The sequence below is a fragment of the Castor canadensis genome, chromosome 8 (assembly GCF_047511655.1).
Source record: "Castor canadensis chromosome 8, mCasCan1.hap1v2, whole genome shotgun sequence".
NCBI classification, from domain to species: Eukaryota; Metazoa; Chordata; class Mammalia; order Rodentia; family Castoridae; genus Castor; species Castor canadensis.
The window spans coordinates 105127175-105140347 of NC_133393.1; the positions used below are offsets into that span (position 1 = coordinate 105127175).

The 13173-nt window shown below is 42.6% G+C and overlaps 1 protein-coding gene across 2 annotated transcripts in view; it reads left to right on the forward strand.

Annotated features, from left to right (window-relative positions):
* The first annotated feature begins 1586 nt into the window (after positions 1–1586).
* The window catches only part of Rassf3 (Ras association domain family member 3), a 72366-nt gene continuing 60779 nt past the window's right edge, over positions 1587–13173 (forward strand). Inside the window, exon 1 of one of the 2 annotated variants that reach the window (XM_020168343.2) lies at positions 1587–1834. In XM_020168343.2, the coding sequence (XP_020023932.2) occupies positions 1724–1834 (111 nt within the window). In that variant the 5' untranslated portion in view covers positions 1587–1723. The remainder of the gene's footprint in view (positions 1835–13173) is intronic. The other variant, XM_074083828.1, reaches the window with a different exon arrangement.

Consider the following 13173-nt stretch of genomic DNA (forward strand, 5'->3'; position numbering starts at 1 on the left):
GGATCCTCGCAGTCTCCTGAGTGTTAGGATTACAGGTGTGTATCACCACCTCTGGTTTACACACAAGCCAATTCTATTCTCTTTCCTGACATCTGTTGTCCAGCTCTCCTTCCCAGGAGTGCCCAAAATGAGCATGGCTGTCCACGGAACAAGCAGTGAACCCGTATTTATTTGAAGAGCTTCAGGGCCGCAGAAAGTAGAAGAGAGTGGGCCCAGCCCTGCCACTCCTAGCTATTTTGCTCTCTCAGCCTCAGCTGCTGCTTTAAGTGTAAAGCTGGTACAAAATAGTACGACTTTCTGGAGTTGTTTGAGAGTTAGAGGGAGAACATGCAAGAAAGTTTAACTACGAGGGGTGAAACCCTTTTTAAACCTCTTTCTTCTCCCCCATAATGAAACTCCTGGTGAAGTTGGCTTGCCACAGAACTGCTGAGACTTCAAAACAACTTCTGCAAGGAAACTGCTAGGATTTAAAATCAATCCAGTATCACCAAGGTGCAAGTGACCAGTAAGTTCTGGTAGCTTGAAGCAAAAATTCATTTTAAGAGGATTAGTCGACTGGCAGGATTAAAAAAAAGAAGAAAAAAAAATAAAGAAAAACGAAAATGGAGTTCCTTTTTTTTTTTTTTTTATTAAATCTGTGGGGGAACAGAATTCCGTGGTTCCCTTACCCCAGCATTTAACACACCTCTTGTAGGTGATCCTCTAAGGCTGAGGTAGAAGGGGACATTTACAAAGTACGTTTAATTAGTAAGAAATCGATTGTTCTGTGGAAGTAGTTTACCCTCCTCTGTACCAAATCATACTCGCCTTAGAGGAGGGAGGGGGAGGGGGAGAGGGAGAGGGAGAGAGAGAGAGAGAGAGAGAGAGAGAGAGAGAGAGAGAGAGAGAGAGAGAGAGAGAGAGAGAGAGAGAGAGAGAGAGAGAGCGCTCAAATGAATGACCAGAAAGGATGTTTTCATTCGAATAAACTCAACCCACTTACTATCAGCCCTCCCCCCCACCCCCCTCCCCCGCCGCCCGCTAAATTTTAACCCTCCAGGAGGAGCGTGCTGCTGGGGCTCAGGACCCCGCGTTGTTGCTACAGGATGCTCGCGGGCCAGGACTTCGCTTAGCTCCGCAACCTCCACCGCCACCCGTGGGACTCCGAGAGGCGGCGAGCCGGGCGGGGACAGCGGAAAAAGTTCTCCGCTCCGCCTCTCCAAAACTCCAGCTAGTGTGTGTGGGGGGGCGGGAACTCTTCAGAGGACTCTGCAATTTCCGGTTGCTTGGGGAGGCAACTGCGCACACTGCCCCAAAAGTCGCAGCCTTGCAACCAGGATTTGGGGGCTCCGCATAGCTGCTGGCCGCGCTGAGAGCGCCTGGAAATGCCCCGCCCCCACCTGCGGCCGAGCGGAGACCTCCGGGGCCTCGCGGGGCGGGGCAGGGGGCGGGGCCCGGGTCGCCGGCCTGGGCGGAGCTGAAAGGCGGGGCCGCGGCCGTCGTCTGGGGCGGGTCAAGGGGCGGGGCGTCCGGCGTCCGCGGGCTGGGCCAAGTTTGGAGCAGGGCGGGGAAGTTACGGGAGGAGCCCAGACGGCCGGTTGAGCGGCGGCCGCAGCTGCAGTAGGACGGCCCGCCGGCGGCTCGGGGCCGCGCGCCGGGAACCTCGCGGGGCGGGTGGGCGCCGCACCCCGGCTTGGCCACTTGCGCCCCGGGGAGGCCACCGGCGCGCGACGGGACCAGCAGCATGAGCAGCGGCTACAGCAGCCTGGAGGAGGACTCCGAGGACTTCTTCTTTACCGCCAGGACCTCCTTCTTCAGGAGAGCGCCCCAGGGCAAGCCCCGTGCTGGCCAGCAAGTGAGTGACGTGCGCCCTGGGCGCTGCGGCTGGCTCCCCCTTGCTCTCTGGGGTTCCCCGCGCACCCGGGCTCCACGTGTCTGTGCCGGACGCGCCGGGCATGCTGGCAGGGAAAGTTGTAGGGGGGCTCAGAAGTGGCTTCTGCCCTTTTGGGTCCTGGGAAGGAGCCATGAGACTCTGCATGTGGGCGTGGGGCGCCCCGGGCGAGAGAAGGAAGAGGAAGGGCGGGGAGGCTGGGGCCCGCGCCTGCCTTCCACGCCAGATGGCCTCTGCGGCTCCGCCTCGGGGCCACCGGCTGCGGAGAGCGGTTCTGAGAGCCAGGCTTCATCCCTGGGCCACTCCCGGCGTCTCCCCTTCGAAGGCGCCCGGTTCCCCGCGTCATCCCTCGCTCTTCGTCCCTTCAGTGGCCAGTGGCTCCCCAGTGACTTGAGCGACCCCGCAGTGAGCTGCCTCTGCCCCTGCTCGGCTCACTGGTTGGGGACCGGAGATGAGAGCCATGCAGGACCCGACGACAGTAGCAGCTCACACTAAAATCTGGGTTGCAGGGCTCAGGATTGAGCGTTTCCTATAAAGTCAAGTTTATGGGCGCCCCAGTGTTTGGCAAACAAGCTCCGGCTCTAGGTAGATTGCCAGCCGGCGAGAGCTGAGCTTTGGGCCGGTTTCTTCCTTTTTTGGAGGAAGCATGCCGTGGGAAGCACGACTTGGGAGAAGATGGGAAGGGAATTGTGCCAGTTTCGCGATCGGGACCTTGTTTGTTTTTTTTTTTTTTAGGGCGGCACTTGGGCTTGACCTCCGAGGTCGGCGCCTGAGCCCCGGGCCTGCTGGCCTGGGAGCCGCACCAGGGAACCGGGCCAACTCGGCCGCGCTCACACCAGATCAGCTAGAGAAGCTGTAATGGTGCAAACTTGTTGCTCGTAGAAAACCACAGGCGCGCACCAGACGCTTCTATCATACAGTCCTGGAGACTAGAAGCTAGAGAAATCGTTTAGGGGACGCGTGATGAGGATTTAGGTTTGTTGTTTGTTTTGGCGGGGAGGGAATCTGCCCAGAGTGCCCTGGCCAGACCTGTTAGGCTCAGTGAACCACTTTCTGAGGTCACGTTTCTTCCTAAGATTCGGAAATTTTTATCTTTCCAGCCTCTAAGTTCCAAACCCCAAAAAGGAAGGTGGGAAGGGACAATAAAGGGCCAGAGTGATTCAAGTGCCTTTATTCCTGACCAGGGTTAACCTTGACTAAAGTGCAAAGTGTTGTTCTGCCTTTATTAAGGTCGCACCACTTACCAAGGTGATCCTGTTCTCAGTAGAGTGTGTAAATGTCACGAATTTGGAAGTCACAAACACTGCCGCCGATCCACGTCCACTCCCTGTGGTCACGGAAAAGTGGCCTTTCCTTGTGTTTTTTTTTTTTCACCTTGCTTTGTCTTCCTTGGCCTCCTCTTTCTTTGCTTTCTCCACTTGACATTTTCTCCTTCCACTTAATGCTACTAATTGACACGTGGAAACCGGCTTCTTGTGGTACTTTGAAGGCTATTCCAGAGGTGGTTTGTAATCTCCAGAAACCTGGCTGGTTCTTGGATCCTCGAGGTGTGAGATTCCTCTTCCCAAGGGCCAGGATACCTAGGTTGGGAGATTGGAATTGTATGAGAATCCTTTGGTGCTTTGAAAAGTCAAGGCAGCATTTCTTTCTAGGCTTATATCTGTATTGTAGTTCTATGTTACATGCATTCATATATGTAATGTTCACCTAGCATAGATACCATATTTGTGTATTGTTGCTTATTGAGCATTTAGAATTAGTCTAACATGCCTTTTGAAGGTTTGTGCTGAAAATCAGGACAATAACAGGTACTTCCTGGCTTGAAAAACTTAACATGTATTCTGAACTTCTGTTGCCTGTATTTTTCCCTTTCTAGCAGAACACATGTGAGTTGCCCATTTAACTCAACAGGAGTTATTTGCCAAGTAGAGAAGGGGCTCTAAACCCTGAGTTTAGTGGGCATTTCGGTTTATTTAAAGAAGTGACTGAATCTTTTAAGTTCCTGGTAAGATTTGTGAATAAGGAAGTAAAACTCACAGAGCACTCAAGCAAAACTTTTAGGTAAGGTCAGCTAAGCCTTCTTCATTTTATTATGCTTATGATTATAAAACTAAGATAAGCATTTCTGACATATAATGTAGTGTAATTTACCTTTTCTTTGGAAACATAGGAAAGAGAGGTGTTGCTATAAGGATCTATTATTGATAATAGCAAGCCTTTTTTTTTGATGCTGTACCACCAAGTGGAAAAGCTAGGAAAATGTAATTTCTAGAACACTTAAAATTATCCAGAGAAAGCAAAATTGTTTATGAGGGATGGTGAGGAAGGGGTAGGGTGGAGGCTGAGAAACTGTCCTTCTTTTGCCAGGCAAGGGAATGTTACCCATCTTCTTTCCATCCCAACAATAAGGAAAACCTTAAAGAAAACAGTATTTTTTTTTTTATTTTATTCTGTACTCTGTTCTCTTAAAAAAAAAAAGAAAAAAGGAAAAGGATTAAAACCTGTCTGAAGGAAATGACACATGGCCTTTTTGTGGCTGTCTCCATGTCTTGTATTACCGCTGTATTTCAGTGCCTGAGCCAGTGTCACACAGGAGTCGCTCAGTGAATGCTAACAGAATGAATGGATGCTTTCCTAGCTTGATAATAATTGGATCTCTACCATTTTGAACCCTAACTTATGATTCTCCCAAGAAGCCCTGAAGCATTAGTCTAATGAAAAATAAGTGGCTGTTTACAGGGACCCACACTGAGATGGCAGGAAAGTGGAACCAGGCTTATATGACTCAGATTCCACTTTCCTTTTTGTTACTTCTCAGCATAAAGACAATTTGAAAATTCTATTTTCCTTTGCAAGTATGGATGCTTATAATTTGGAAGTTTGTTAAAATTTCAATTCTGTCTTGCACGTATTGTCTTTACCATACTCATAACTCATGTTCTTGAATTCATTATGTGTCAAAGGATCCACCTGCTCATAGTTTTCAGCAGAACCGAAAATGACAATAGTTCTGTATCTCATGATTTGCCTTTTCCGATTTCTCAACAAAATCAAACTACTTACAAATACTGGACACATGCAGATTTCCAAAGTAGTTTAAGACTATTTGGATAATCTGTTAAAGCATGTCTTAACCTCTCAGCTGAGGCAATCACTTTTCTTCCTGAACCTTTGGTAGTTAAAAGGAATAGGGGAATGAGATAGTCTTTTTTACTTTAGAAGTACAATAGTCAGACATCTTGAGAAACTTGAAATTATCTTCTGAATCACCCACACTTTTAAAAAACTGTACTGTCTAGGCACAGTGGCTCACACTTGTAATCCTTGCTACTCAGGAGGCAGAAATCAGGAGGATCGCAGTTCAAAGCCAGCCCAGGCAAATATTTCTTGCAACCCTATCTTGAAAAAAATGCATCACAAAAAAGGGCTGGTGGAGTGGCTCAAGGTGTAGACCCTGAGTTCAAACACTAGTTCCGCCAAAAGAAAAGAAAAAAAGCTGTACTGAAGAAGTGTTTAACAAGACAAGCTTGTGATATTCCACATATCAAGTCTGAAGTTTGCCCTTTGACTTTTCACCTTATTATTGTCCTAATAGGTTTGTGGCTGTATATTTGGTAATGTTTTTGTTGCCAGGATCAACAGTAATGAATTGTTCTCTCTTAGTGTTTCCACTGGAAGTTTTGCAGTTTCATATTTGCACTTTTTCTTTTTTGACAGTACTGGGATTTGAACCCAGGATTTTGCACTTGCTAGGCAGGTGCTCTACCACTTGAGCCACACCTCCAGCCCTCCACTAGAAGTTTTGGAGGTAGATTGCTGGAGCAAAAGAAGAATAGTGGTTTACAAGGTGACTTGCACAACTTGCCTGCATGACTACTGTATTCTGTTCTTCCAGTCTTAATCCATTGGAATTTTGTGTTTGTGTGAGCAGGACTCACAAAGGCCTATTTCTTTACCTGAATTTCAAAAGACTAGTTTGCACTCTTTTATGACCTCATATATGAGCAATACATTCTATTGCATTTCTTCTTCTGGCTAGCTTGCAAGATTTGGAATTATTTGGAAAGCGGTAAAACATTTACAAAAAGAAAGGCTAAAAATATCCAATAATGTGGTTATTCTTTTTAGACTTCCTTTGGCTGCCAGTGCCTGTCACACTGTGAACATTCTTTCTCTGGGAGGAAAAAAAGGATGACCCAGTGCTGCCTAGTGGGGTCTGAACACCAGCACTTAGTCTTGTTTCCTTTACCTCCGCAGAATAAGTATAATTGCCTTTCAATAAAGGCCCAGGTGGAGGTTTGCTTTTGACTCCTAATGTGCCTAAAGCCATTAACTAGGGGTAGAGTTCCTCTTCGGAAGGGATGGAGAAAAGACAGTGTAGGGTGTATGGTAGACACATGCAAAGAAGCTTCTCTTAGCTGTTGCATCCAGGCTAACAGAGCCTGTCTGCGTCCTGGCCTCAGCAAAGTTATGTATCTTGCCTCCTAAGAAGTTCTTTATTGTCATGGCTAAGCAAGCATTACTTGTATCATAAGACCCAGCTGACTGACTATTCACTGCCTTTATTTATTTACTTATTGAGATAAGGTCTCACTTTGTTGTCTAAGTTGACTTTGAGCTCCTGGGCTCAAGCCATCCTTCTGTCTAAGTCTCTTGACTATCTGGGATGAACTATAGGTGCATTCCACTATACCTGGCTTTTAACAGTCTTTAAATAGTAACCCATAACAAGAACCCTAGTCACGTTAGCCTTCTCTCAATTCCTTTCAAGATCCAGGCTATTCCTCACCTTAGAACCTTGACTTGGAGTTGCTTCCCTCCATTCTCCTCGTGTGTCAACTTAAATGACCCCTTCTCAGAGGGGTCTTCCTGAGCTACCCATCTAAATTAGGAACCCCTTCCTCCCCTTCCTTTCTTAGCAAAAATTATCATTTGTTACTATACTTTATTTAATGAAGACAGGGACCGGCTTGTTTACATAACACATAAAATGGAGGCCCAGCTTGATGAATGAAAGCCTGCTTATTTTGCATGGATGTCCCAGTACTTGGTACTGTTAGCTTTCCTTTATACACAACTGTACATAATTCTCTCTGCTCCTCTCCAAACTAGATCATAATTCTTCACAGTATTTTACAGGTGGTAATCATTTAAAATTGGATGGTATTGTTGATGTTATTACTAGTTAGACATAACTCTGTATTTCCCCTTGTTTTAAGAAAGCTCATCATTCATTCATTCATTCATTCATTGAGTGTCTACTATGTACCACAAACTGTTCTTGGCTTTGGGGATAGAGATGGGCAAATTGACGTCTTTAGTTATTTTTTAAAAAGGCTTACTAACCAGTATGACAATAATATAATAATAATAAATAAAGTCTTACCAAGTGGACAAATTAAAATCTTGCTCTAACTTTCTTTTAAAGAGCTTGCTTCTTTAGTGTGTTTAAGGAAATTTTGAACTTTTAAATAGTATTTCAGGAACACACCTATTGCACAGAGTGCTGTTAAGCTATATACTTGTTTAGGTATACATGGGGCAGTAGAAGAGTGTCCCTGTAAAACAGTGTTTCCTTATTGACATCTGTGCTAAAATGTACTGCATTTCATCATTTATCAAAGGGCTAATAAATGATGCTTCCAGCTGAAACACTGTTACTTTCAAGGGTACAAATGCATTAAGAGTTCATCACTCTTACCAGAGTTAACCAGACCTGTGGTTGATTAACCAAATGAAAAACTTGGGTTTATTTTCCATATTCTTAGTAATTTAGTTCTGGTTTGGCTGTCGGTGCTAGTCAAATAGCTTTTGTTTACTTGTTATTTTTTCAGTACTGGGTATCAAAACTACCTCACTGTACCACTGAGCTGCACCCCTAGCCCGTGTTAACTTTCTTTAATGAGGAGGATCAGATAGATCTGTTCTAGAAAAAAAGGATGTAGAATCCATTAGAAGTATATGTAAAAATGTTACAATTGGCTCTGAGCTAGAAGTGATCATTCAAAAGCTGTGCTGTCCTATGCAGTAGTTACTGAGCCTTTGAAATTTGACTAGTCAGAATTACAATGCACTCTTAAGTATAAAACATACACCAGATTTAGAAACCTAACTATAAAAGAAAAAAAATTTATAAGATATGTTGTGATAATTAAAAAATATTATGTGTTGAAATGATAATATTTGAAATATGTTGACTTAAATTGTTTTTTAAAGTGGTCATTGGAAAAATCTAAAAATTAATTTCTGTTGGCTCCTATTTTATTTCTGTTGGACAGTGCTGCATGTCACAGCATAGCTGGTACGCCTTGCCAGATATTTGGACTTTCATCATCTCTGGGTAGCTGTGGCTGGATTGAGGAGAGTGCCAGCCAGGCATGCTGGGAAGATTTTTCTTTGTGAAGGGGAACTTGCCTTTTACTGTAGGGAGTAGTTACTTTTTTGCCTAACTTGGGTCCTGCATACTAGCATTTTGAGGTTGTGAAACTTCTGTGTGGGGGTGTGGGGGAACTTCCCTCTTTTTTTTTTTTTTAAACATGTGAGCTAATAGGCTAAAACTGTCCTAATGGCCTTCTAAATGCAACTGTGCCTTCAGTTTAGAGAAAGAATAGGGCTCATTATTTTATAGGGTATTAAAACAGCAAGCTTTAATATGCATTTTATAGACTGTAATTGCTAACTGATGCTACATGATTCAGCCAGCTAAGAATAATTTACTAATTATGTATTGCAGCATTCAGCTCCTTTTCCAGATGCTAAACAAAGTAAGATAAGTAGAGGAAGAAAAGGGATAAATTTGGGAAGTGGAGACCAGAAGAAGAGATAGTTTAGAAGACCTTGAGTTTAACAGACTTGGAATGTAATCCGCAAAGTGTTCCCTGAAGTTAGTGTAGGCTGGCACATGCCACATGTATGTGTGTGTGTAAGATCGGTGAGGGTAGTTCTACAAATTCATTTTCCAAGTATTTACAGAATATTCACAGTATGCTAGCCTAGGTGCTAGGGATTCAGTGGTGAGCAAAACAGATATGGAAGCCTCTCTTGGGGCTTAGTTACTAGTCTGCATAGATCATCAGAGTTTGGCTACTCTTCGTATAAGTAAAACCATACAGTACTAAATTTGTCTTTTTGTGACTGGCACAATGTCCTTGAGGTTCATCCATGTTGTAGTGTATGTCAGGAATTCCTCCCTTTCTGAGGCTAAATAATACTTCACTGCATGTATATGTCATTCTTTCTTTATCCATTTGTCCATCTGTGGACATTTGGGTTATTTCAGCCTTTTGGCTATTATGAACAGTGATGCTCTGTACCTGGGTGCACAGGTCTCAGTTAGAGACCTTGATTATAATTCTTCTGTGTAGATGCCCACAAATGGTTTGCTGGATACCACTTATGTAATTCTGTTTTTGATTTTTTGACCCTGTATTGATAAATTTTAATTACTCTATTTAAATCTAGAATTATGGACTATTGCTGCACAATTTCAGTTTCATTTTGATGTCTGCATTATATTTCATCAGATAGGCATTATTCCCCAAATGTTGAGAAATTTGGTACTTCTTTTTTTGGGGGGTGTACTAGGGATTGAACCCACTAGGCAAGTACTGTACTGCTGAGCTATATCCCTCACCCCAAAATTTGGTGTTTCTAATATTTGCTACTTTAACACTGTCTTGAACTTTTTTTTTGTGGTGGCTCAAGTGGTAAAGCAAAGCAAACACTTTACCACTTGAAGCACACCTTCAGTCCTTTTTGCTTTTAGTTTTCAGATAGGACCTTGTGTTTTTGCCTAGAACCGTGATCCTCCTGCCTCTGCCTCTTCAGTAGCTGGGAATATAGGCATGCACATGAAACATGAAAGTTTTCTATTATGGGTTATTATTATTTTGTTTAGAGTAGATGTATAATAGTAGTATTTTACTGAGTGTGGGTGTGTGACTGGCAATTTTTTATGGCTCTAGTTATGTATTGCCAGTTTGTGGCTGTATTTTTAATCAGTTTCTTTGCACTCTTTGCTCCATTGAATGTAGTTATTTATTTATTTATTTTGGTTGTTGTTGTGCTGGGTGGAGGTACATTGTAGCATTTACAAAGGTTCTTACAATGTATCAAATATATCATACTTGAATTTATTCCTTCCACTGCTCTCTTTTATTCTCCCTTCCCAAATGTAATTACTGAAGTAGAAAAAAAGACCCGGGTGTGCATGGTAATGCTTGCCTGTAATCCCAGTACTCAGAGGCTGAGGAAGAAGACAGTGAGTTTGAGGCCAGCCTGAGTTACATAAGGAGTTCCTATCTGCATTTCTGTGTCTGTCTCTCTCATATACTTCGCACCCCCCCCAAAAAAAAAAGTTCAACTAGTACTTGTTACTTGATTTTCATTCCTTTAATTAGCAGTTTACTGTTTTTCTGTACTTCTGAGTGGCTCTTCCTCCTTGTGTGAGCAAGGCTCATGCATGACCTTTGACCAGTTGTCTGTTAGGCAAGTGGAAATCTTGAGAGAACACAGTTCTTGAGTCTTGTGCATGTTTTAGCTAGATAGAAGTTCCCCTTTTTGTGGTCAGCTGAACTTCAGGTTCTTTTTTTGACTTATAGTTTGTACCAAAGGGACATTACATATTTTGGTGTTTTGAAATACTTCAGAATGTGTTTCAGGCTGACATCACTGAAACTCAGAGCAAAACATTTATTACTCCTGTAGTTAGCACATAAATAAGAAAGACATTGCCAAGAAAGTAGCAGCATGAGTAAAGAGGGTGGCGAGTCATGGGGAGTCCTTTGCCAACCATGTGAAGGGTGGGGCTTTAAGTTTTGTTGATGTTTGAATTTCAATAAATGTAGGGCTAGTTTGTCAACTACCCTGGTAGGATTCAGAGGAACTTAAGTTAACTCACAAGTAGACCAGGTATTGAAAAAGGATGGTAGGACAAACTCCTGAAAACCCCATCCAGCAAAGGGAATTTCTACTGCTTACTTGTTGGCGTATCTTGTTAAAATTGCAATTAGAAAGGAATCTAGCATCCCAGTCTACTTAAAGTCTTGATGGTACCTCTGTAGAAAATTGTTGCTTAATCTCTTACACTCTGACTAACTCCTTGTTTGCCCACATACAGTTTTTTTTTTTAAGTCAATTAAATCTTTAGAAGAAGATGGGAAGAGTTTTTTCTGGCTTTATGATAGATTATGAATTCTTAACTTCCATTTTCTTAGACAACTCAAACTGCTTACTTTGAAAACTTACCACAAATGCTTGCTTAGAAAAATCTTTTTTTCCCCTTCCTTCCTTTTTTTTTTGACATAAGCCTTTCTATGTAACCCACAATGACCTCACACTTTAATCCTCTGCCTCAGCTTCCAGAGTGTTGTGATTACAGGTGTGCATTACCACAACCGACTGGAGGATCTTTTTTTGATATTTTGCTTAGCATGGTCATAGAAACTTGCATGTATATGTTATAGTTCTCAAAGAGCAAAACAAACAAAAACTTAGAAAATTAGAAAACAGCACAGCTCAGTGCATTACAGAAGAGGTAAAGTATTAATACTAAAATGAAGGTTAGCATTCCACAGTGTTTTGTGATTAGCAGAGCATCCCAGGAAAATTAAAACTCAGTGGATTTTATTCGACTTTATCTCAGTGGAACTCTGAGATGAGAAATTAGCCAGCAGAAGTACTTTATTGGCTCAGGTCTTCAGAAATGCAGATTCCTTGGTTTGGAGAGATGAACTCAGACGAACAGGACTACAGTGAGTAGCTTCCCAGCTATGGGAAAATGTAAATATTATGCAGATGGTTAAAGAAACAGTAATGTTACGTTTGCCCATTTCAGATCTGTCTGTTTGTTTAAACAGGATTGTGGATTGCTCTTTTTCTTCCTTTAGTGGGAAGGTACTGTCCTTTTGGATCTCTGTGAAGTCTGAAAATTGCTTTTTTGCTTTTCCTGTGACCATAGGTGGTCACATGGAATGGTTTGTGTGAAACTGCTGTGCTCGATTTGATCATTGGTATCCTCTTGGACTCTGCTAGCAGAAATTTGTTCTATAATTATTTTTATATTGTTCAAATAATTATTTTTGCCATTTGGTGGAAAGGATTTGGAGGCTAATCATGAAGAGGGAGTAGTACCTTTAAAAAACACCAATCAAGTGCCATTGTCAGCAAGTCAGCTTCAAATCCATCCCTGCTGGAGGAGGTTCTGTGAGGGTTTTAGAATTGACATTATGAAGGTTTGCATTGTTTGTCTAGACCTTAAAACTCAGTTGATACTGAGTAGTGGCTGGGTTTTTGTTATGGGCTAAAAGGATGTATGTCCCTAATTGATAATTTGATTGACTGCAAGTGGTTGCATAGGGCAGGTGAGCCTGAGTTTAAATCAGGTTAGCTGTGTTATTTTGGGCAAATCATTGCATGTCTAAGCCTTGGTTTCCTTATCTGTAAACTAACAGCTTACGTGGCAGGTAATAGCATTAATAAATGTTAGTGGATGTTATCTTTATTATTTATTTATTTTAATTTCACACTTTTTTTTTTTTTTTTTTTTGGTGATACAGGGTTTTGAACTCAAGGCTTTGCACTTGTTAGACTGGCACTCTACCAGTTGAGCCATGTCTCCAACCCCTTATGTTCTGGTTATTTTGGATGTAGGGTCTCACTTTTTTCCCAGGCCATCCTGGACTGGGACCCTCCTGTTTTAGGCTTTCCACTGTCACTGGGATGAAAAATGTGTACTACCACATGCATCTTTTTTCTATTGAGATGGGGGTCTGGAAAACTTTTTTGCTTTGGGTGGGCTTGTACTGTGGTCTTCCCAGTCTCAGCTACCCAAATAGCTAGGATTACAAGCAAGAGCCATTGGAGTCTGGCTTAAATTGCACAGCTATCTTTCAGTTAAATATGATAATAGTCTGCTAATTGATAAGATAATACAGTTCAGGACCAAATTTATGTAAAGAAGAAGAGAAAAAGACAATTCCTGACTTCAGAATCCTGTAAATTGGCCTCCATATCCATAGGTTGCACATCCAAGGGTTCAGCAGCTGAACCCTTTGAAAGATCCCATTACATGTGATCCTTTATTTTCTTATAGAGTAGTAGGCTGAATGGAGACCTGACTGCACTTGAGAGATTAAAGTGACTAGATAGCCAAAGAGCAAAATACGGCTTTATTGACTAAAATGATGGGGTTCTCAACACAATTGATAGGGAAGGCGAGCACCAGTTATTCCTGGATATTATTACTGTTAGTTTTTAACCACTTGCTATATTTCTGTTTTCCAGTAAAGGAACTGGCTATTGCC